The 25,082-nt window shown below is 31.4% G+C and overlaps 2 protein-coding genes across 6 annotated transcripts in view; one reads left to right on the top strand and one right to left on the bottom strand.

The window, feature by feature from the left end:
- The window catches only part of LOC136980201 (mitogen-activated protein kinase kinase kinase 13-A-like), an 81,406-nt gene extending 74,768 nt beyond the window's left edge, over nucleotides 1–6,638 (top strand). For all 3 annotated transcript variants that reach the window (XM_067276285.1, XM_067276292.1, XM_067276276.1), the window contains one exon: nucleotides 6,361–6,638. In XM_067276285.1, the coding sequence (XP_067132386.1) occupies nucleotides 6,361–6,510 (150 nt within the window). In that variant the 3' untranslated portion in view covers nucleotides 6,511–6,638. The remainder of the gene's footprint in view (nucleotides 1–6,360) is intronic.
- Nucleotides 6,639–12,880: 6,242 nt separating this feature from the next.
- Nucleotides 12,881–24,314, bottom strand: LOC136979912 (beta-1,3-galactosyltransferase 5-like). Of its 3 annotated transcripts, none has more exons than XM_067275971.1 (2): nucleotides 24,185–24,314; nucleotides 12,881–14,207 (listed from the first exon to the last, which is right to left on the bottom strand). In XM_067275971.1, the coding sequence occupies exon 2, from the start codon at nucleotides 14,197–14,199 to the stop codon at nucleotides 13,135–13,137; it is 1,065 nt and encodes a 354-aa protein (XP_067132072.1). In that variant the 5' UTR covers nucleotides 14,200–14,207; nucleotides 24,185–24,314; the 3' UTR covers nucleotides 12,881–13,134. The 3 variants fall into 3 exon arrangements, with proteins under 3 accessions (XP_067132072.1, XP_067132063.1, XP_067132055.1); XM_067275962.1 differs by lacking the exon at nucleotides 24,185–24,314 and adding an exon at nucleotides 21,237–21,369; XM_067275954.1 differs by lacking the exon at nucleotides 24,185–24,314 and adding an exon at nucleotides 15,153–15,270.
- Nucleotides 24,315–25,082: the final 768 nt, after the last annotated feature.

The following is a 25,082-nucleotide window of genomic DNA, read 5'->3' as shown; positions in this document are numbered from 1 at the left end:
AATAGACAATTAATGTAAAAAAAAAGGCACTTACATTTATCTGCTCACAACCTGAGTCATTCTACATCAAAAAAGCATCTAGTTTGAGGCTAATGAAATCAGCTGCTCTTCTGTAGCCATTCTTCTCAGTTTTTTGAAACAGTATTGTAGATAAAGACACAATTCTTATTTATCCAGCAACATACAGGCATTTGCCTGTTTTTTTTTAATCCTCATTTTCTTCAGTATATAAAATTAGAAATATTCAATAACAAATTACACAAACTCACAACTTACAATGAAATTGATAAAAGTGATATGAAGTTGTACTTGTGAGCCCTTGTCATGGCTCACTGGTGACTCGTGTGACCATGTGACTCATGAGTCACATGGTAATCTTATTGTGTGACTCATCATGTTTTACATCATAAAATTGCAAGTCTAACTCAGAAATTGAGAAACTTTGTACTGCACAGTCAAAGTATATGAATTAATATTTCATGCTTTTTTTCAAAAGTCCATGTATCAAAACAATTATGATGTGATGATAATTAGTTAGTTGTTATCATCATGTCATAATTGTTTTGCTACATGGATTTTGCCTGTTCTAATGGTGTAAGATTTTGTGTTATCTGGTAAAGTTGTTAATATCACATGCTTTAGTCCATTTTATTATATATTGAATATAAATTTGTAATTTCAAGTATCACTGATTGTAATCCCAAGTTCCATATGATATCATCAACGCTGTATGTGTTCTTTTGAATGTGCCATACACAGACATTTTTAGAATTTTGCCATCACTTCTCTTGGAGGAAGTGTAGGATAGAACAGTGATTCTCAAAGTGGGGGTCGCGACCCCCAAGGGGGTCGTGAAAAATATTTGCGGGGTCGCTGAAAAATTGATGCCAGATCAATTTTTTCAAATATTTTATAAAATTACTATGGATTCATGTTTAGAAATAATAGAAATAAAAAACTATATAAAATAATTTTTACTTAAGTAAATTGCACGTATAAATAATTAAAAATAATATAAATATTTAAATACGAGCCTAACCCCCTCTATCCGGGATGTTTTTCGACACATACTTATTCTTCGGGGGTCCTTTAAAATTTTTAAGTGCAGAAGGGGGGTCGCGGTCCAAAAAGTTTGAGAAATACTGGGATAGAACATTAAATGTAGTTTAAATTATGTATTATATTTAAAATGATGTTAAGAAATTAGCTGCGGTGAAATCAATAAGAATTATTTTAAATAATCAAAATTATTTTTTTATAATTAAGTTAATACTGTATATAAATATAATTTAATTTTTTAATATAAAGTTTAATCTGTAAATCATTTTATGATCATGTAATTATAATGTCACCTATAAAAACATTTGTTGCTGTAATCGCATGCCTACTTTGCAAAAGTTTGAAAATGCCACTGGTCATATGTGGCTTATCCAAATCAATATGTTGAAAAAGAAAGTGTTTATATTATAACATCATTACTGCACTGACTGGGTAAAACGTAATAAAGATACTCACAAATACCAACACTAGTTAAAATTCCAAAACTTTACTCATATAAACATTTTAATCCATTTAAAAACACGCATCTTTTGGGTAAATTGCATTGAATGCAGAACTGAACAAAATTCATTAAATAGAATAGAATTTAAATAATTTGCAGTAGCAGAAGCTCTGCACATGTACTGTAAAATAATCTCATATTTTTTACTGGAATGTGAAAAATTATACAATCAATAATTTAAAAGAAAGTCACAGAAATGTATTACAGCATGAGCTCAAATTCCTTAGAAATTCCTGTTCCTCACTGGCAGGCATGGCTTGAGTTCATGCTGTAATACTTTTCTGTTTGTAACTTCTTTTTAAATTATTGATTGTATAATTTTTCATATCCCAGCACAAATATGAGATTGTTTTTCAATGCGTGTGCACAGTTTCTGCTACTGGAAAATTTTTAATTTGAATTCTGTTCTATTTAATGAATTTTGTTTGTTTCTGTATTCAATGTATGAGTAAAGTCTTTTGGGATTTTAACTGGTGTTGGTGTTTGTGCATGTCTTTCTTTATTGTATTTATTTTTGTTATTTACAAGTATAAAAAATACAAATTTAAATTATTTATACAATTAATATATAATGGATATACACTTGTTGCCATAAAAATTAGCACACTAAGGAGGAGTTGTATTGATTTGAAATTTGGCATGTAGATAAGGCTTAAGTAGGTATGGATATAATTAGGGTTATAGCGTGATGGCTCGTTGCGTAATGCCAGCAGAGGCATTATGCAATGAGCCATCACACTATGAGCCATTAAAGAGTGCCTCTTGGCCTATAAAAAAGCATGCAAAGGCATCCTATATGTAGTTTATCTGTTGCAGAGGGATGCTGTATGCCTTTTATGTTGCAATTAAAGACCGTGCGAACAACTAACCGAGTTTGAGAGGAGAAGGATCATTGGGTTGAGAGAAGCTGGATGGTCATCTCACCAAACAGCCTGCCACCTAGGTTGTTCTGACAATACTGAGGTGTTGGGACCAGTGGGTTGAGGGAGAGCTCGCACACATGCACAGTCTAGGAATTTGGCCAAACTAGAGGGCTGCTCTTGCAACAACCGAGTCCACAGTTGTTGCAGGGCATCTCATGCCCTATACCATATGGCACATGTATAACTCCATGCCCATTCATAGGACATCTTGTATTCACACTAAAGGTGGCTCAACAGGGTACTAGAACTAGGGATTGCAATTGCTGGATCCCTCATCCAGCAATCCAGCTGGATCCAGCGCTGCGGATCCGCAAATACTCAATTAACTTTCTAAATAATTGCGCAAAAGTCTACGTCGTCGCGTTGCCGCTTTGCTAACTACTAGACTGCTACTAATTACTTTCTCACTACTTTACTAACACTAATAATTAAATTACTTATAAATAAACTATACCTTAATCAATTCAACAAAATTTAATAAAATAATAACGTATTCAATCGCTTTTAACGATCTTCCTCAGTTACAAAAAAATACAACATTAACTATAGAACATAAAATGTGTTTGGAATAAATGTAAAAAGAATAGTGCTTAATTACATTCCATTTTTAAACAAGATACATAGATGTACTGCCAGGTCTAATAATTTTCGTTTTGTATACCGACGTAATCCCACTGTTTTCAAACTTTTAAGAAACGATAAAAAGAAAGAGGATCAGAATTCAACAACGGGTATATATTCGGTGCCTTTACACGACCAACGTTTCAATTCCAAGCTCGTTTATGTGGGTGCAATGATGCGCAGTTTAAAACAAAGGCTCAAGAGCACAAATATACAATCAGTAAGAACCTTGACAACACTGCGCTGGCATCATACGAAAGACAGAAGGATGTTAACGTCCAATGGGATCAAGCGGCAATTATAAAAACGACGACGAATAGGCAAACGGTCAAACATCTGGAGAGATTGGAAATCTGCAAGGCGCACATGACAACTGGTTGTATAAACCATAGAGATGCGGACTCATTGTCTACCATGTGGAGATCCTTTTACATTAATTAATGTTATTAACGGACAATGCTGGTTTCATTGGATCTTATATACAGGGTGTTTTTTTTAAACTGACGGTACTCAGAGACATCTGTAGAGCAATCTAACAGCCGGACTGTCGCCAAATTTGAAAGAGTGACTAAGGACGACATGGAAAAGAGATTCCGCGAAGAAAAAAGTAGTACCCAAATTTTCCGGTAGGGGTGGATTCGGCGCTGTGGTAGCAAAACAGCTAAGAATCTGCATAAAATCCAGCTGCAATTAACAAACACACGAATGAATAATCAGACAGAGGTTTCAGTGTAATAACGAAAGTTTAATTAATCAGCAAATAACCTTCTCCCTTCTTCAATGTGATCACCGTCCTGCTGGACAACTCATTGCATCCCGAACACCGTGTTCTCTATGGCCGAACGTAACATGTCCGCAGGAATGTTCATCACAGTTCGAGAAATGTTGTCCTTCAAAGTCATCAAGTTTGGGACACTACCAAGATAGACCTTGGACTTTAAGTAACCCCACAGGAAAAAGTAACATGGGGTTAGATCCGGGGAGCGAGGCGGCCATGCAAGTGGAAAAAAGCGACTGATGACCCTTTCTTCAGTGAAGTGCTGGTAGCTTTTTCGCTACAACAGCGCCAAATCCTTTTCTACCGGCGAATTTAGGTACTACTTTTTTTCTTCGCGGAATCTCTTTTCCATGTCATCTTTAGTCACTCTCCCAAATTTGGCGACAGTCCGGCTGCTAGATTGCTCTACAGATGTTTCTGAGTACCGTCAGTTTAAAAAAACACCCTGTATATATTTTTTCCGCTATAACTACAGACTAATATGTAGAGCCTATATATGAAAACTGGTAAGACTGATAGCCACTTAGCCACTGATTATCCGTCCTTACATTATTATAATATATTAATATAAATTAATCAGTAGAATTGCCTTTGCTATTATTTAACTTAAAGATTACATTATAATTATAATCTAACTAAACATTTAAAGTTAATTATCTCTATCTCAAGTGTTAAACCGAACCAAAGTTAAGTTTACTATCTAAATGTGTAAGAAGTTTTACTGATTTATAGTGACCAGTCTAAATAATAAAAGCTTCTTAAGTATTTTTTAAAATGTTTTATTTCATTAAAAAAACATAAATTGCAGGATAGATAGACAGATAACACTTTATTGCACCAAAAATACATCCATGCTGGATCCGCACTGGATCCAGCTGGAATGATTTCAATCCAGCAAAAATCCAGCTGGATTGGAAACACTGCTGGATTGCAATCCCTAACTAGAACTTCCTTTCATTTGTAGTTTTTCCTGCAATAAATGATTACTTTGCTTTCATTTTGCAATTACTTACTTATATCGCCATTACACTCGCACATACAATTTTGTTTGATTCTGTCAACTCCTCCTTGGTACACTGATTTTTATGGCAGTGAGTGTATTCATATCATTTAATAATTTTACTTGATTTAATATGTTAATATGAAAATTTTCTAAAACAAATAAATAGAAATAAAACAATTCCATTTAAGAATAATTTTTTTCCTAACTTCTAAACATTTTTGGAAATTTTATTAGAAAAATACTTCTTTCCACAAATTTAGGAAGTTAATGAAATTATAACGTTCGTCGAGTCATTAAAATTGTTTTAAAGCTAATCAAAATAATATATATTATTTAAGTGGGATTCAGGAATATTGAAAGCAGTGTCCAAAAATAATTTTCACAGGATGCTCTGTAAAAACAAATTCTGTGGATATGTATGTGTTGGTGTCTATTTCATTTAATATCTCAGGATGGGGTAATGATTAAGAAATGAAATTTGGTATGGTAGCTTGTATATAAAGGGCATTGATGCTGTTAAATTTTGGTGGTTAAAGATCAAGGAGGTAAAGAGATACAGTGCAGTCACATATCATATCTCAAGAGGGGTTGGACTTAAATGCTAACAAATAAAATTTTCATTGTGATTTTTTATAAAACTTATCTCTGCTCTAAAAGTTATGTTTTCTGTCATTTTATAATATTTGTAAAGTTTTTATATTATTAATTAACTACTGCTACAAACTGGTTAAACTTAAATAAAACTACTGGCCCAAAATTCAAAATCTGGCAGAAATGGTAAAACTCTTATTAGCGAACATTTTCCTCCGTATGAAATGGACATCTTCAGGCTTTTAACATTCTAATTCAGAGCTGCAACGAGATGGAATGCTTTGGTTTGAAATACAGAGGCTTGGGTGCTTGAACAGTCTCATATACTGCATAAATATGATGAGACTTTTGAGGCATCCAGCCACCAATAAACGAGGCTCCGTATTTCAAATCAAAGCATTCCATCTTGTGAGGTTCGTATTAGAATGTTAAAAGCCCGAAGATGTCCATTTAATACGGAAGAAAATGCTTGCTAACGTGAGTTTTATCATTTCTGCTGGTTTTTGATTTTTGGGAAAGTAATTTATGTAAAGTGTTTTATAATAAAATCTCAACAGCTGAGAAAGTTATGCAACTCATAGCTGGATTTTTTTCATATGACATTTATTTTTGACTCCTTGTTACTGTGTTTGGAACAAACAACAACAGATTTATCATTGAAATAATTTTAAAATATATTTAATGATTAAATAAGAAACAATTCAAAGAGGGTCACCCTCTTTGAATTAACAAAAATTCTTATTTAAAAATTTGATTACATTGTGAATATGTTAGATATTAAAATGGATTTTTAAACTCATAAAAAGTAAGAAAAGTTATATTTGTATAAATAATAAATAATTCTTTCAATTTATCATTAAAATTGGAATATTTTGAATTACAGAATGTAACTTCTTTACATCAGGATATTCAGAATTTTTCTCCGACATTATCGGCAATTTCTTCTTCCGGCGATAGCGACGACATCTCCGGTAAGACCGTGGCAACTACTCGTTCACGTATTAACGGAAGTTCGGAAACTGCAGTCTGGTGATATCCGCAAGCAAATACGGACAAAATTCTGTCTATCCCCGGTCACAAGTATAGACTTAATTTGAAATACGGTTGTGAACATTAAAGTTGTGAAATATGTTTATTAAATTAGCTTATTTAGAACATTTATTGAAAGTTTAATCTATAAATTGATATTAGGAGAGTACATCAGTTCTCACTAATTTATCATTATTTATGCTCATTGTTACAATCAACATTCCACAATATTTCTCACTAAAAACTTTTTAAATATACAAAAAAAATTTGAAAAATATATAAGAAATGACTCAGTGAGAACTTTCTTATTGATTTTATTTATTAGGTTAGAAAAGTGAAATTCTGTTCAGTAGATTTTTTTTGTTATTTACAATTATATATTATTTTAATTTATTTTATTTTGTAAACAAATTATTACCTAATGATGAATATATTTATATATCAGAAATGGCCAAGAGAATTATGTATAAACCAAAAAATATAATTCAAAATCTGATATTATCTATCGATTAAAATTAATTAACTAGTACAGCAGATATTCAGTTATTTTCTCTTTATTTCCATCTACATTTTGATCTCTCTATAATTCTGCATACAGTTAAGTCAGATGATAATTAGAATATCGTTTTGAATCGAGTCAAAAAGTTTTAATGAGCATAAATGTATTCCAAATTTCTATAAAAGTATTACTAATGGAACATTATGGCCTATTAAGATTGCAATGGTAATAATCAAAAATTTTTTATAAAAAGAAGATTATTAAAAATCTTGAAAAATTCAATAAAAAGGTTTTTTAGATGGGGAACTGATTTATAAAATTTTTTACTGTAGACTTAATCATCAGAAGAAATGACTTTTATAGATTCTGCATTTACCACTTCATTTATGTTGGTCTCGAGTTACTATAGACCCATATCTAGGGCTCTAGGATTTCTAATTCCGTGCTCGTGTTTAACGGACTGTTTTCGATAGTCTTTCTATTACAAACGACGGCATCGAAAACATTCTAAATTGATCGTGCTAAAGATGGTACAAATCTTTTCAAAATTCGCATGTTTTTCCCGTCTGTTGTTCAATTATTTTATTAATTATTAAATTATTTAACATATTTGTTTTGTACTTCCTCATGCAAGCAACCTTTAAAATTCAGTAACGTGTGTCTATAAAAAAGCTAACGTTTTCGACCCCGTCGGGACCTTCGTCGGGCAAAGATCGTACGAGAATCCAAATACGAGTGGAACGGAACAAACAAACAAAAAAAAAAAACCAAAGCGAATGTTATTTAATAAAATAAAAAATGGAACATTATGCTTCACTTTGGTTTTTTTTTTTTTTGTTTGTTTGTTCCGTTCCACTCGTATTTGGATTCTCGTACGATCTTTGCTCGACGAAGGTCCCGACGGGGTCGAAAATGTTAGCTTTTTTATAGACACGCATTACTGGATTTTAAAGGTTGCTTGCGTGATGAAGTACAGTACATTTCATCCAGTATTTGTTAAGAAGTTCAGTTGTTATAATTTTTCTTTTTTCATCTCTCTAGTGAGGCATTTCAAAATAGCCAATACCCTTAACATTTACAGCATGATATAATATTAATTAATGATGGTCAATTATATCATAATCTGCTAATTTTTTTCTTGGTATTAGTACCAAATTGTTAGAGCATTAGTTTTTCTTAATATGCATTAAGTTAACAAATTTATAAGCAATTTTTCCCAATTTGTTGTTGTTATAATTAAAAATGAGAACTTAAACAATGATCGTGTAAAATTATAACATTTCTGAATTTCGAATAAAGTAAATAGGAAAACTTCATATCGTAATTTATAATTAGCATTCGGAAAGAATTTGAATTATTTCAATAGCCGTAGTGGAAAAAACACTATAAAAGATACAACAATAAATAATTTTGTGTGTGTATAACTTATATATATCATACAAATACAATGTACCTAAATTTACGACGATAAAAAGGAAATAAAAAAAATTCTAAGTGCAAAACTGAATTTCTACTGTTTCTGCTATTATCCAATTACTTCAAAAAAGTTTATATACTTTAAGTGAATTGCACTAAATAATTGAAATTAAGTATTCATTCTAAAACTGAAGTTTGGCTAAGTCTGATATATGTAAATATATTTAAAAATAATCATACCTAATATTTTTTGTATTACTGATGATGCCAGTATATACTGATACCAGTATTATCAATAGTACTATATTTTCTAAAACTGAATTCATTAAATTTATATCATTTACATTTTATTAAAAAGAAGTGTTTTGGCATATAAGGTGCTTGTAAAATGAAGAACGAAATAAAATTTTTAACCACGTTATTTCAAACTTCTAATACGAATAATTTCTAGAACAATTATTTGCTTTATTAAATGATGCAAATCATTTGTTTGAAGAAACAAATTAAGTTAGTACAATAAACCTTTATAACAATTTCTGTTTACGTGATTTAATTTTTGATTAAATGGACGTTTTCTCGGAAAACGTAACATACGGTTATGCTTAATTAGCCACGTTTTATTTTTGAAATTTATACGAAAGTAAAATAATTTGTTAAATATATTTCTAAAATACAAAAACTTAAACGTAGTTAGCATCTTATGTGCCAAGATTTAAGAGCTGTTTTGAAAAATTATTTACATTATAATGTAATGAATTTTGTAAAATTTTCAAGTTAAATTATTGCAAACCAAGAGAGATTGCTACTGGACATCAAAATTTACATGAAAGAGAATGCCTTTAAATTTTTCAAAACTTACTCAAATAAAAATAAATTCTAATAAACTATACTTTATCTTTAGATAATTTTTAAATTAAAAAAAAAATATTGTAAAAATACTATGCAAACTATTCTGGTTCTTAAATATTAATCAGATAAATATAAATTTGAAAATTCTTAATTGATATGTAAAACATTGAGATTTTTGTAGTTACGTTTTCATATTTATAGTAACCGACATAAATTATTACTCCATTTTTTGTGGACCAAAATTTGTAGATTGTGATTTATTGGTTTAAAAAATAGTAAATAGATTAATAATCGGTGTAAAGAAAATTGTACAATTTATCATTGCTGTATATCATAACCATCGCGGTTCATCTGTCGGGTACCGAAAATGTAATAAAATTTGATCTTCCCCACAAAAAGACAGATTTGATGTTTGTTATCGCCGACGACAAGTGCTACGTTGGAAATTGTCACCGAAATTCGATGTTCTTTATAAACTACACGTAGGTCAGTGGTGACGATAGGGTATTTTTATAGCGTCGAGTCATACTGTACAGTTTATTGTAAATCGTGTCGAATCGTCCGTCGACTTTCTTCCGTCGATCGCTTAAAAACAGTTTACTTGGGAAATAAAAGTTTGAAAGGTAGTTCGTTTACGTGTCGTTTGATTTTACGAATATTTTAACACGCAATTATTTAAATTTAAACTTTTTAAACAGAAATTATTAAAAATAAAAATTTAATTTAGAACGCGCTCGACCGACACCCTTTAATTACGTCGAAGACGTTTGTTAATTTAAAAAAATAAAAAGTGAAATTTATAAAATATATTGAAAAATGTGAAGGATATTAAGTTAAAAAAACTATGTAGTAAGCATTTTGCAATGGACTTTAGTTTTTTTTAAATATCTTAAGAAAATAATAATTCTAATTGATTTAAGATATTTGCCTAACGATTCGAAGAATGCTAAAAATAATTGTTCTGCGGAGCATTTAAATATCAAAAATTTCTTAATGTCGATTTACAAATTTTATGTGAAGAATGGATAGATTATCCTCATGTTAGATTTATTAAACTTATATAGTTTCAATTAAAAATTAATATTAAATTTATATTTCAAAATATAAATGCTACATGCACCAATATTAAAAATTACATTTTATCTTTAAATGTTAGTGCTAGTAAAATCTTACAATTTAAAGACAATTTTTAATCTTTCACACTACATATGTGATGCTTAATAATATCCTATTTAAAAACAGACTGAAAAACACTGTTATCAAAAATTGAATTTTACTGAAATTCAAAAGGCAGATATAAAAATTACACAATTTCCTAAACTAAATTACTTTGTCAGAATATAAAATCTCTGCTATAAAGACTGTTGTTCCTCAAATAAAAACAAATTCTAAACTATACTTTATCTTTAGATAATTTTTAAATTAAAAATACTACACAGGACAAAACGTAAAGACGTTGTTTCTTTTAATTTTGTGAATATATTTTATATAAAATCTTTTATTTATAGCTTATATAATAAGTAATCATTTATTATTTTCAGAACTGTTTTGTATATAGTTTTTATTATTAGTGAATTTAATTTTTTAGAATTGGATTCTGTCATTTTTAATGCAATATTTGAGTCATTTTAATTTAACTGTAATGATCTATATTGTTTCCTATACTTAACTTAAACTTAATAATAATAGAAAAATTGTCTTATTATTGTTAGAATTTAGTAATAGTAAAATACGAGGATATCGACGACGGGAAGAATCCGAATTTTATACCGAATATACATTTAAAACACATTGCAAACGATACGATTTATTCTATTTAAACATTTCGAATCTCAAAATTCCAGACGCGATTACGATCGGAATAATAGTAACGTCCAATTATGTATTTATATAACAATTTTTCTTTTGCCAAGAGTGTAGCCTATATACTTTTCAAAACTCTGCATCATAAAATTCAAAATGATTTTGGTTAATGGGAAACGCCATTAGTGTCGTCACTTGATTTTTATCTCTTAGTAGACTTTCGGTACTCAGATTTGTGAAAATTCATATGAATTTATTGAATAAATTATATTTATTCCTTACATAATTTACAACAATTCAATAATTAAGAAACTTATCAAAAATTGTACTTTTTCAATAATATAGTTTTGTAAAAAAGTGTTTCTTGTATAATTGATGTAAAAGATATGAAATAATTCTTTATTAATTAAAAAACATTAATTTCTACTTAATAATAACATTTATCTATATATTTTAGAATGCATTAAATATTTTAAAAAATTTTAATTTAAAAGTTTCAATAATATTTTGAGAGATTGAAAGGTACTGTGTATGGAAAATATAACAGCCACCATAAGTATTTCTTGTTGTTGTTCTACGATACATTTTTAAGTTATACGACGAGGGACAAGGCTCGACATATTTGGGATAGACCACTCCAAAAAAACTCCCGGAGTCGATTCGATCCGTTCCCCGGAAGCACGGCGGCAACCGGCCGTAGGGCGATCGGCGTCGGCTTACGGATTTTCGGCCGTACTTACGCTAATCGTAACCGCGAATGCGACTAATATATATCTAAATTTATATTTAGACGAACGTCGAACCGTCCGTAAATTTAACTATTAAATCTCGGCTTTTAACGAGACTTAAGCAATTCTTACTAGATTTTCTCGTTTAATATAGATTTATTAATATGTGCATTTAGAAATTTTTTAAGAAAACATTTCGAGTAAGAAATGTTTGACATAGAAAATTTAAATTACCATATTTTGTAGTTCAGATAAGCCAGTAGTACTTAGTATATTTGCTGATTAAAGCTTAATGCAGTTATATTTTGAAACAGTTTCACAATATTTTTAAATTGGGACAAAATAATCCAAGAAAAAGTAGATTGTCAGTTTTCAATCAATCAAATATTCTAGAATAAACATTTATTTAAACAAAAAATTAATACTGCACTTCAACAGTTATAATTACTTTCAAATATTTCAGTACAATTTAGGATAAACATTAAAAATTCAGTAGACATTATAAGCTAGTAATATTTATTTTATACATAAAGAAGATTAATTTTTGATATTGATATATTTTTTTAAATATTATAATTTCTAACAATCTAAAAAATGATTCACTAACTTAAATATAAGGCATTTAACATCAAATCATAAATTTTCCATTCATGTAGGCAGCTTAGGGATAGGAAACTGAAAAAATAAAAATTATAAAGCAATGAGTGATAGTACTGCAAATCTTTTATTATATGTAAGTATATATAAGAGAAGACAGTCAAGACATTATTAGGTGAACCCAACAATGAGCAAAATCCTGAAATCAAATGTTATAATAATAATCATTATTAAGTTCTGATAATTCAACATTTTTTGTAACTATAAAGTAGGGTCCTGAAGTCAAAAATAAAGGATCAAATGGAAATTCTAATAAGTTCTTAAATCATATTTGTGAAATGAAGATTTTGATCATATTTAAAATTAGTGCGCTTTTTTAAAGATTGTGAATTGGTTCTGTAAAGTAGCATCATAGCATTAAAGTTTGAAATATTTTGTGTATTGCATTAGTTTTAAAGTAAGGAGTTTTATATAAAAACAAGACATATTTATTAACTTAACAATTTCATCTTTTTGTACAAGTATATGAAAGAGTATATACATAAAATGTACATCATATGACTGGAAAAGTGTTTTGTTTTTAATTATACAAGTCTCGCTGTATTGTACAGACATCAAAATGTTGTTTGCACCACCAGAATTTTTTACGATATTCGTATTCACGGAATAAAAATTTATCGTTAAATTTGAGATTTAATTATAAAAAGGTCATCTAGAGAAGGGAAGGAATTTGGCACTATTGTAAAATCTGTTTGTCTTTGTTCGTGTAATAGTGCACAGTTTTCTTCCACAACGCATTGATTGTAGAAATGTCCATATCCGGATAGCCAAATAAACTAGGAAGACTAAGTTTATCGTCCTCTAGCCACCGAGTTATTTTTTGGTTAGTGATAGCTAATTTATAAGTCAGATCAATATGGTGAATATTCAGTTTTTGAGCTAATATCCCCGATACGTAGACATCGTCCACCCAGAAATACGGAACGTGGAAGGATTCTATATAAAGGCGAAATACAACATCGGGCGACATGACAATGGCCCATCCCGAGCAATACGGTGGATATTTTTGATTTCTATACTCTTTAAACGAGACTCTCCACTTGCTACGTTGACTTCTCTTTGGATTTGGGGAAGGAATAACAAAACACATCATTAAATTTGGTGATGGAAAATATCCAAACGCCGCGTATAGGTAACTAATAAATTGAAATATGTCTACGTAAACGTCATCGTCGGTCTTTAAAATATACTTCACTCGACGGCAAAAATAAGTAACCCATTTAAGTCCCATCACGTGTTTATAAGTGAGATTGCGATAACTGTCCACGAAATTTCCCTGAACTAAATCACCATAGAGTTGTTGTTCTCTAATTATGCTCCGCTGTAGTCGAAGATCGTTTACGGTACCGAGCATGAACACTAAACGGACAGGTTTGCCGGCCACAGTGCGATCTTTTCCCCACGTGGAACGTATGGTTGCTCTTCTCTGAAAGTGAGTCGGAGAACTGTGCACAAATATAATAAGAAATAATTTAGGTTGATCGTCGCATTTACGGCTCTTGAGCAAAAATTTAAACCCTTTGTAGTCTATTAACGTATCAAAATCCGTTGTAAGATTAACATAAGTTAAATTATAATTCTCGTAAGATTTTTTCCACCAATGTATGCTAGGGAGTGGCTTGGGTTGAGATGTCGGGTTAAACTGCTGTATGTACCTTATACTGTTGATAATGTAGACTACGATAAAAATAATTAAGATATGCCAAGAACTGAAGTGACGTTTTCTATCGGGTGGCTTCATTTCAAAATCTGTTAGAGGAAAACACACAAAAGTTACTTCATTTTCAAAATGACGATAAAAAAATAATACAAAAGATAATTATACAGGGTTAAAAAATTATATTTGATACACCTATTCAATACAGTATTCAATAATAATGATTTTAATAGCCGTATTTAATATATAATAAAAGTATATTTATATCCTTAGAATTTAATTTTATTCTGGTTAAATTCTTAAAAACACCACAAAAAGTCTTTAATTTTACAACCGCGTACTTTTTAAATTACGATTAAATATCCGACAAATGTCACTAAGAGATGATATAATTATATTAAGGAAGAGTTTCCTTTAGAGGGTTGTCTCTCTTTTCCGCATACAGATCGACTCGTCCACTTCTTTTCACTTAAGGACGGCATTTTTCTTACATAAAATGACGGTTACGTTTCTTCGACAAGGAAACGAAGACGTCGACACCAGTAATAAATAAGTAAATAAAAATATTACATAATTAGTTAAGCAGTAACGGGCCGAATGTCTGGCGAATCAGAATTAAGAAAATCGTACGTATTCTTAAAACACGAATGGTAAAAGTTTGGCCCAAGTGCTGTTAGCAATTGCAATTGACCGGCGGCTTCCCCTATTTCCGATTTGGAACGGTTCCAGGTGGAAATTGTTATGGTAACCGGACTGGATGCTCCTCTAAATCTAGAGTTATCACTAAAGTTATGTCTAATAAAATCCATCTTTCTCCTCGCGTAACGTACGAATGACGTTTGTACGGTAAAAGACGGCACGCTTAAAAACTGTCAATCGATAACAAAGAAGAAGAGCCGAATGAAAGATGCGACGGCACAAAAATCCTAATTTTATTACGGATAAGAGATTATTACGGATAATTTTATTACGGAAATAAGCCGGCGATTATTTAAACGCGCCCATCGATAAACTTGCCTAAAAAGTCAAATTCCTACCTCTGCGGGCGCTACATTTGGACAAAGCTCGGCAAGTGGGTTACTATTCTTGTCTCTATGCTGCTGCATCACATGCGCATGCTCACACGCTACTCGACGTCACCGTTTACCGCTAATATGGAAATTTTCCGGAGTAAAAATGTATATAAGCGCGTGGAAAAATATGTTTAGTGCACAATTACGTAATGTTTCGTAATAAATAAAAGTTACGTTTATTTATTTGATTCTAAATAAACAACCATTCTGAAAATATTGTTTTGTCTTAAGGCGCGTTTTCTTTTCTATTATTAAAATGACCTATCTTAAAATTTGCATTAATAATTCAAAAAACAATTTTCTCAAAGAAACTATTGAATTATTTAATGTCGACTCCTCTCTGGTCTTTAAGCCGGATTATTAGGCTCGTTGTTTATTATCGTCGTCGCAATGGCGCGAGTTGTGTATTCCTCGGAGAATTTGAGACGATGACATTTGAATAAATTGATAATTATAATTGAACTGCGAGATGTGCGTGGATCAAAGTTTGCTGGTTGTAGATTTATTAAATAATATCAACAAATTCCATTTTTTGCTGTCAAATATCCAAGAAAATCGGGATCCATTTTCATTGTTTTGCAATATTAAAACTTTATTCAAATTTACTGAACGAGAATAAATTTTGCTGAGTTGTTTAGTAAATTGCTTTTATAAAAATATTTTAATTAGCGTGAGATGTAAAGATGCAGAGTGACGTAATGTTTTAATTAAGTTTATAAGATTCCATATTTTTATAGTTTAAATTAATAAGTTATACTTTGAGAATAGTTTTTTCCTAAATATATATTTTTAAAAAACTCTTGTATAGTGAAAACTATGTATTAAAGAATAACTGCATTCGATAGCGTAACCGAGGTGCCTGGCCTCCTTACCGTTGTAAATAAGTAAATTAAAAGAAAAAAAACAAGTAGGGTAAAAGATTTGAATGTTACAAACGCACTTATACGCACGTATATACTGTACAATACCAAAGAATGTAGCCTACTCTTGATCCCAGGCAACTAATGGCAGTGATAGAGGGGCACCTTCTAATTCGGGCCCCTTAATATCGGTTCTAGTTACGCTACCGACGGCATTCTTCTCTCGATTTGTTTTCAATAAAGGAGCGAAGAAATTAATTTTCAATTTTAAATTTTTGTCTAATTTCGATTTAATGTTTATTAATTTAAAATGGAATCGTATATAAAATATTTGTTTTCTATAAATGAACACGTCAGCTGTACAGGCAGCTATTTTACATATAAACATGGAAACAAAATAACCGTGACTCATCCTATCGTAAACAGTGTATGTGAATGGTGTTGGCTTAAGGGGCCGTCCATCGGGGGTACGGGGTAATAGATCTCGTCTTACGTAATATTCTTATTTTTCGATCTCGTTGGGTGGTAGAGTTTTCAATTTAGCTTCAATTTGGCAGTTTCTATTAAGAACTCTCGTTGTACTAACACCATCAAGTGTGACGTGATAGAATAATAACGCTAGCAGACTCACGCTCTACACATTTTTTTATCACGGGAGAAGGCCGTGTGGTGGTTTCTCTCATTTTTTTTTATTAGAATAAGTGCACCACTTCTACGGGTGTATAACACTAAGAATACGTAAACCAAAATACATGATACAAAGTAAACATAAAATTAGTATTAGGCTTTTAGTGAAAACTAAAATGTAAAACTAGAAATTAGAAATTATAAATAGTCTTTCCTTCCATATTTTTGAACATAATTGTAAAAAGTATCGCAGTGGCTTCCGAACAAACTTATCCAGTGGACATGGCCACCCGAAACCAAGCGTAAAGATTTCTAATTTCAAAATAAGTCTATCTTGATGGTAAATAGGACAATGATGGATCACACGGTCGACGGTGTCTAGGTTTTCTGTAGAGCAAAAGCGAGTGGCAGTTTCTGCCCGGTTATGCATCGCCAGGTAGCTTCTAAACTTATCACGCTCGGTAAGTAGTCGAGCAGTAGCAAACGTTAAATCTCTAAGTGGTGATGAGAACCCGCATTCGACACTGGGAAAATAAAGTCTTGTCATTCTACCAGTTTTACTGCTCGACCACTATTCATTCCACTTTTGCATAGTGTTGTCACGAATATAATTTTTAAGGCTGCTGCGTGAGAGAGAGATGCGAGTGTAGTCCGAGTCAGTGTCCTTTGCAGCTGACAGCCTCAAAGTTGGCTTTTTCATTTCCTAGTATGCCACTATGGCCAGAAACAAGTATAAAAGTTATGTTATTCACATGATTTTTAATATGGTGCCGGATATATGTGATTTTATTGCTATTGCAATTGGGATCTAATAGAACTTTTAGAACAGACTGAGAATCACTGTAAATGTTGATAAACGGTGTTTTGCTTGGTAGTGAAGTGGCCCACCGAACAGCTTGGTAGTCAGCATCTTCTTTAGCTTGATAGATGGAGGTATGTGAAAAGTATCTGTACCTTCTAACATATTTTGGGCAAAATATATCAGTTTGGAGGAAGATACAGATACTTGAACCGATACGAAGGGGGCTTTTGGACCCATCTGTGTAGATATTAATGTCTGCACGATTAGCCACGGAGGAAGCAGATGACACCAAATGTACCTTGTTGACGGGATGATGATCACAGATAGTAAGTAGGGTAATTGCGATGTGCATACGAACAGCCGTATATACGAGTAGAGACCATTGTTGAGCCTCGATGTTTGTAGTTCTGACGTAGCAGTTTAGAACCTTTTCTACAATACATAGTGGCAAAGGAAGGAGCTCCGCTAGAATCGGAGAGGCATTAGTGGAAACAGTTCTGCAGCACTTTGAAAACTGTCTTTGAAGAGAGAGTGAGTAACTCGCTATTGAATTTTTTAGTTACACGATCTCAGCTAGAGGCCGCGTAAAGTAGCATCGGTTGTGTTGCCCCATTATATAGAGTTTTACAAGCTTTATGATTTAGTCCCCAGGTGCACCTAACACATTATCAGCATGTAGTTCATTTTCTTGGCCTTAGCCAAGATGTAATCGATACGGCAACGGAATGTGGTTTCTATTCTCTCTCGTTTTATTTTGTATGACGTTTCTGTTTACGCGTGCACTAGCCGGTCCGAGCGTGGCCAACAGTTTTTGCCCCCGGGCCGAATTGGAAAGAAAACTTTTTTCGCGGGCCGAAGGAAATATTAAAATTAAAAAATGTTAAATAGAAAAACGATTCATTTAAATAAATAAATGTTTAAATATATTAGTATTATATTTCTGGCAAAGCACACGAATTACTAAGTGAAATTGAATATCAGCCGTAAATCTTGAATACTGTGTAACGTGTCTCGAACTGTCTAACATACATTATTTTAAATTTATCATTTTCTTTATTCTGGCACTATCACACAGACGAGTAGAAAAGTTGTAAATCTCTACAATGGAATTTTTTTAAAAATGAAGAAGTATGGCCAATCCATTCGACCAATCATCGCGAGTTTAAGTAGCTAATATTGAAAAATTAATCGCGGGCCGCATGTTGGCCACGTACGAGCTGGTCCGCGTCCTTTTGCGAAAATTAAAATTTATATAAAAGTGAATATTATGACGTCGAGTAATGATAAAACTTCTTAAAATAAATTGTTCGTTCTAATTCATGAAATTTTTATATTTTTAAATTTGTTTTATAAATAAAAGTACGTATTAATTAACTAATTAATAATTATATATTTTAGACCTAAGGTTTTTAGGGTTTTATAAAAAAAATTGTTTTTGTAAAAATCTTTCAAATCGTGCCTAAATGATACGTAAGACAGGGAAGAGAGGGTGGATCGAAGAAAATATTGCGGTTTCTTACACGGGGGTGGGTGGGGTCTAGAACGACCGAAATCGCCCTTACGTAATTTATGGACGGCCCCTAATGCGTAGAAGCGTTTTTCAATTTACAAGATATAATCCGAAAAGAGATGGGGAATCGAGGGAGCTTTTATAAGTTAATGGAAAAATCGCTTCCGTTTCGATGGGCCGTTAACCCCAACGAATTTTAATTAGAACGGCTGCGATTTTTCGTCCGTAACGTCCAAGTAAAGCGTCGAACGATTTAATTTCATAAAACTATTCGAATTTTCGAGTTTGATAAATTACATGAAATCCAGGAAATAGTATTAAAATTGATATCTAATTACGAGCTATTAAGTGATAAAAATAAAATGAATGATTTGTGTTTTGAATATTTACAAAAGTAAGTGGTACTTCAAACTAAAGAGACTTAATCCTACAGTTTTCATCGGTTGTGTGATTGATCTACCGGGATTTCTCCGATAACCTTGAAATCTTGAAATGATAGGCCTATATACTGTACGGTACACTCCAATATATTTTAAAATAGGATTTGCTATTACCGAAATGGAAACGGGATACGAAATAGAAATCCCGTGTATAAAAAACTGAGGGGAAAATATCGACGTAACGTAATTGATAGATCGTCTATTACTCGATTTTCTAAAACCAAATGTTTATTATTTTTCTATTACGTATATTTTTAGCTTCGAGAAAGCTTTTTAGAGTTAAAATAGCAAGAATTTAATCAATGTTAATTGCAATAACGTGTAAACAAATTCGTTGTTCTTGTTCGTTAATGTTTAATAGATTTGTATGACTAGCGTTAAACGTTAAAATAAACATATTTACAATATGTAAATATGTATGTTTATATGTTTATTGTCGTAATAAAATTAACAACGATGAGAAATTAGCCTACTTTGTTACTATAAAACAAATAATGAACTACGGTAATAGAGTCGAAGTTTAATGCTAGTCATTAACTTTAACGATTACATTAAATATTTATTGAACCGTCGCATTTAGTATTAATTAGATTGTCGTGCGTATCGTGTATGGTAGGCAGTTAACGAAATAATCGAGTGATTCGTTACCAGTGTCAAATATCATTCGACGCTGGTCTGCGAAAACGATCGAGTTCGATTACGATTAACATACCTTTAACGGGCGATTTATAAGGGATAGAGGGTGATACGTCTCCCCAATATTTTTACCGGCAAGTTGGCCCCGAGATGCGTATTTTTATTTTATACGGTCACAGAATATGCGAGTATCAATTAAGTGCACCAACGTATAAATGCGTGGCAAACGCGTTGTTAATACGTCTGACATTAAGCCGTGCACCCGCGTATTACGAGCGTGTCCCTTCAAATGTTCGTTTTATACGGAGAATTTTGGATCGTCCCGTATAAAACTGGGATTATTACATTAATATTTTCTTTAAAAAACAATCGAACAGATGCGGGAATATATTAGCTGTCACAAAACAATTTTTCGTTTGAAAAACTCGTGATGAGATCGTATCGTTATGAATAACGTTGATGGCCTAAAAAATGTCTTATTGAACCTAGTATTGGCGTAAGGGACTTTACTTTTGTTTATATAAATAGACTATACGTCATCGCACTCGGAAGTTTTAATATCTTATATGAAATATGCATCAGAAATAAGAATAAGGATCGATAACATTATTTTTACATCCGATTTGCGTTAAGAATAAAAATAAAAGGACGTTTTCTTCCGCTGTTTGAAATTTGTAATTTTTAACGCTCGTTGAAATCTTTAGAAAATTTATATTAGCAAATAATGAATATCTACCAAGTTGGCGGAACAAAATTCAATATTTTCATTATTATAACACGCGAACGTGTGAAGACACAAAGTGGGACTTGGAAATTTTTCATAGAAGAAAATTTCTTTAATCAATGTCCGTTATCTTAATTTAAATAGACTAAACTCATTCGGATTATGTATTTTCAATTTAAATAAAACACGGTATAAAATAAAATAATACTGTTTTACGCTTCCTACATTTTAAATATTTAATTTTACTTAAAAGAAGTAAATTTCGCACGATATATTTGCTAATTTTAAACCTTTTTAATAACCTAGATGAATTTTCTTTTGTTTTAAAAATGATAAAAATTAACTAAGAAAATGAAAATCGATTATTAAAGGAATGAATAATATGTTTGAATGATCTCGTACTGTATAATGCCAAGCTTTTACGATAAACTTAGTTATAGAGAACTTACCGAATCCGTAGATTGTTTCCTTCTGTCCTTGGCATTCGCTAGATTCCAATCGACTACCCTATTTTGATATTGTAAGAAATTTTATATTATCGAAGGAAGTTGATCCATCAAAATCAGTACTATGTCGATGTAATAATTTTAACTTCTTCCCGTTCGGATCTTTTTTTTTCATTTCCCAAGTGTTATTATATTGTAATTACCGTGTAATCGATACGCATAAAAATTGGCAGTACATTAAAGTTTCGAATAGTTTACGGAAGGAAAAAATAACTTAAAATATTTTAAGGGTTTTATCGGTTATTTAATTATTTAAAACATTTCTAGGGTACTTTAGTTCGTAGATAAAAATGTAATTGAATCGGTAAGTTATTAGAAATACACAGCGCCGCATTCTTAAAATCGGCTGGGAGTAGGCTGTATGTTTCTTTAATGGTACTTATAGTATACGAATGCATTAGTTTGGTTATTTAAAATTTAAAAGAAATTATCATATTTCGTACGACTAATGGTAGTATAACCACTCGACGTAGTATATTTATGCGAAAAAAGCGCGGAGTAAGCGGAGTTTATAGCCTTATATCCTCCATTATATAGTCTGAGGATACGTCTTTGCGGCTAAGATTACATAAACGATGAAATCAAACCGCCAAACTCTAATATATAGTACACGAATGTTCGAAATTTGGGAAAACTTTCTATAATACTCATTATTTTAATTGTATTTGCTGCAAAATACCGATATTATTCGTATAAAAAATAAAGGTTTTGATGTTAATTAATCTTATCATTTCTGAATTATTAGTGAATTTTTTTTTTAGCTTAACTTATTACAAACAATGTAATTACCTCAATAATAAATCACTAATTTTATAGAAAATTGTATGACTTTCTGTTCATTTTCTGGAAAATTATAGAAAATGCAACAAATTTTGGACGTGGGGACGCCGAATATATGTGGGCGAAAGAGAAAATATTGAAAAGATAAATATAGAATTTCAAAAAAAACTCTGAAAATTTATAACTTCGCGGATTTAAATCATTCATAATAATATCGTATGTAACTTTTTCCATCATTTTGTCAGAACAAAAATAGAAATCGAAGAAAATAGAAAATTAATAAGAACTAGAAATCGATATTCGGGGAGTAAAGTTAAAATTTTGCCAGTGATTTTCGTACAACGTTTTAATGTTTAAGAATAATATATTATTATAAAATATATTAATAACGAATATATTTAAGTAAAACGTATTATAATATTCCATAAATAAATAATAGAACCGGGATCGAAATCGAACAGAAAATGATTGATGAATAAAACCAGAAGGGATGAGAAAAATTGCCAAAGTATTGTAAATGTAGAATATAACACTACAATCCGGTTAATAACGTTATTTTCCACTCCCAAAAAATTCAGAATCACCGTCATTTGTCACTTTCTTACGATATTAAAAAACTGCGAGTGTACAGTACAATACTTGTACATATAGTCATTGCATTATTTTATTATTAAATATATGTATATATGCGTATTTACAAAAATAAATGTCGGAAAGAGTATCTGGACGTGTGAGCTCGACAAGAAATTTTTAGTCATTTCGAGGTAAGATTTACGGTTATAGTCACGTCCACCGATTACCGAAGTTGAATGTAATCGATAAAACATAATTTCGAATATATCGCGAGTCCTATTTCACTAGTAATTAAAGAATAACACAATCGGTGTAACTATTGATTTTGCAATTGAACTGAATTTAGCATTATGTAAATTACGCGTAAGGTGTTTAGTAAAGAAAAATTTGAAAGTAATTTGATAACTTACATTTCTAAACTTTGAAAAATAAACGGTTTTGTAAGCTTCCGAGCGGTTACTGAAATATATTAACCGTTAGAAATTAAATTTACCGTACAAAATTCGCCGAAAAGCGCGTCAGAATAAAACAATCGCATTGCAAATGATTACTAGTAGCCGGCCAGAAGAAAATGGCGTATTTTTCACAAGCTACTCGTAATTATTACAAGTAAATAGTTGTAAACGAGGAAGCGATTGTAAATTCTTAAACTCGTCGTTCTTAGTGATTAATAAATTTTAATCTACAGTGTAAAAAATCAAATCCTTTAACACACAAACCTCTCTGCAAAATTTCAGAAATTTTCGACAAGGAGCAGGAGTTATTAAACTTGAAGAGAGTAAACAAAATCGTGCTCCACACACACACACACACACACACACACACACACACACACACACACACTAATATTCATTTATGCAGAAAAAGAAAAAAAAAACCCGAATATTTTTACATTTCTCGACGTTTTAATTAAGGTCCCCGAATCCAAAAATGTAAAAATCTTGGGGGTTATTTTTTGACCGATGGCCATACTTTTCCCCTATCGTATATAACAGAGCCGGGAAAGTAAGATGTTAAATCTTTATTTGGTAGGAAAAGTAAATGAGTAACAGTCGAATTTAGTCGTTCTGTCTTAATCGTTGTTCATAAAAAATAGTACGGAAGAGAAATGATTACAATTTCTCTCTTTAAATAGCGATTTTTTCTGTAATAAAGTGAAATTATCACACGAAGTAGCCCAATTTCGCGATTAATAGCTAATGAAATAATAATTGTGATGATAATGTGTTATGATGTATCGTGTTATTATAATAGTTCTTTAATGTTCAATTTTTTAAAATTGTAATTTATATTTCGTCTCAAAAACTAAAAACAGTAAAGACATTTTTGTTTTTGTCACGTCGGTGTTTGCAGTCACACGTCAAACGACTATTAAAAAAGTTGACGTGATAAAGAAAAATGAACATAAACGTTAGGCTATGTCTTACTCGTTAGAATATGTGCTTTGTTCTACTCTGTATTAGAATTTAAGAATTTATATTTATAGATAATTTTCTATATAAGTTTATATATATTAAATAACCTATATTCATACTTACTCTACGAATGTAGATGCTTTGATAAGGACCGGAAACTAATCCGAACGGGTCGGAAAATCTCGGGAAGTTTTCGGAAGCGGCCTATCTGGAATATGTCGGCAGGAGTCGCTCTGGAAAATTGAAAAATATTTTTCGCCACCAGTTTTACTTATTAATTAATGCGGGTGCCGGTAGCCTTATCAATTCGGCTCTGGAAAACAAAAGTAACGTGTTAAACTGTCATTTACAAGGAGAGGACCAGACTTTCGGAGCTTGGTGAGCACGTAGCCTTAAACACAAACGTCTCCTCGTCCAAATAATAGGACCCACTTTTCGAGCGTTTCCAAAAAATGGCCTTTGAAAATTTATTGTTTGCCTTATAAGTCTTTGGAAATTTCGTATCGAAGGCCGGCGATATCCGAGTGAATACGACGTTAGGCACTGAGCTAGACAATGTGGTCCGAACCTTCGAAATTTTAGTTTAGGTCATTTTTTTATGCGCAACTTTATTATTTTATTTCACCGCATTATTATTCCTCGCATTTAAAGCTTAGAAAACAAGAGATTAATAATTGCCAGGCCATTTCCTGTTTACGGAAAACGAGCCTCTGTACATTTAACTCTTACGTTGTTAAATAAAATTTTCTCCGTATTTATTTTCAGATATGGTGATTATAAAGGATTTAGATGTTTTAAATTTATAATATACTCCCTTTTGAAAATGTTTAAATTCAGGGGTGTACTATAGATTACTCCCTATGGAATTTCAGGACTTTGATTATATATTTGAACTCGGGACCGAGTCGAGTTCAACGGTACCCTATTTTTGGACCGGAGACGAAAAATAAAAAAGTTATCATACTTTTTTCCGGCGATCGCGCGATGATAGGGAGTCGCGTCGCTCTCCGCTAAGTCGGCC

This window comes from Centruroides vittatus, unplaced genomic scaffold (genome assembly GCF_030686945.1).
Source record: "Centruroides vittatus isolate TY-2023 unplaced genomic scaffold, ASM3068694v2 contig_1159, whole genome shotgun sequence".
In the NCBI taxonomy this organism is placed as follows: Eukaryota; Metazoa; Arthropoda; class Arachnida; order Scorpiones; family Buthidae; genus Centruroides; species Centruroides vittatus.
This window is presented reverse-complemented; position numbering and strand designations above follow the sequence as displayed.

Excerpts from the sequence above, each read along its gene's own strand:
- LOC136979912 (XM_067275971.1), bottom strand. The coding sequence starts at position 14,199 with ATGAAGCCACCCGATAGAAAACGTCACTTCAGTTCTTGGCATATCTTA.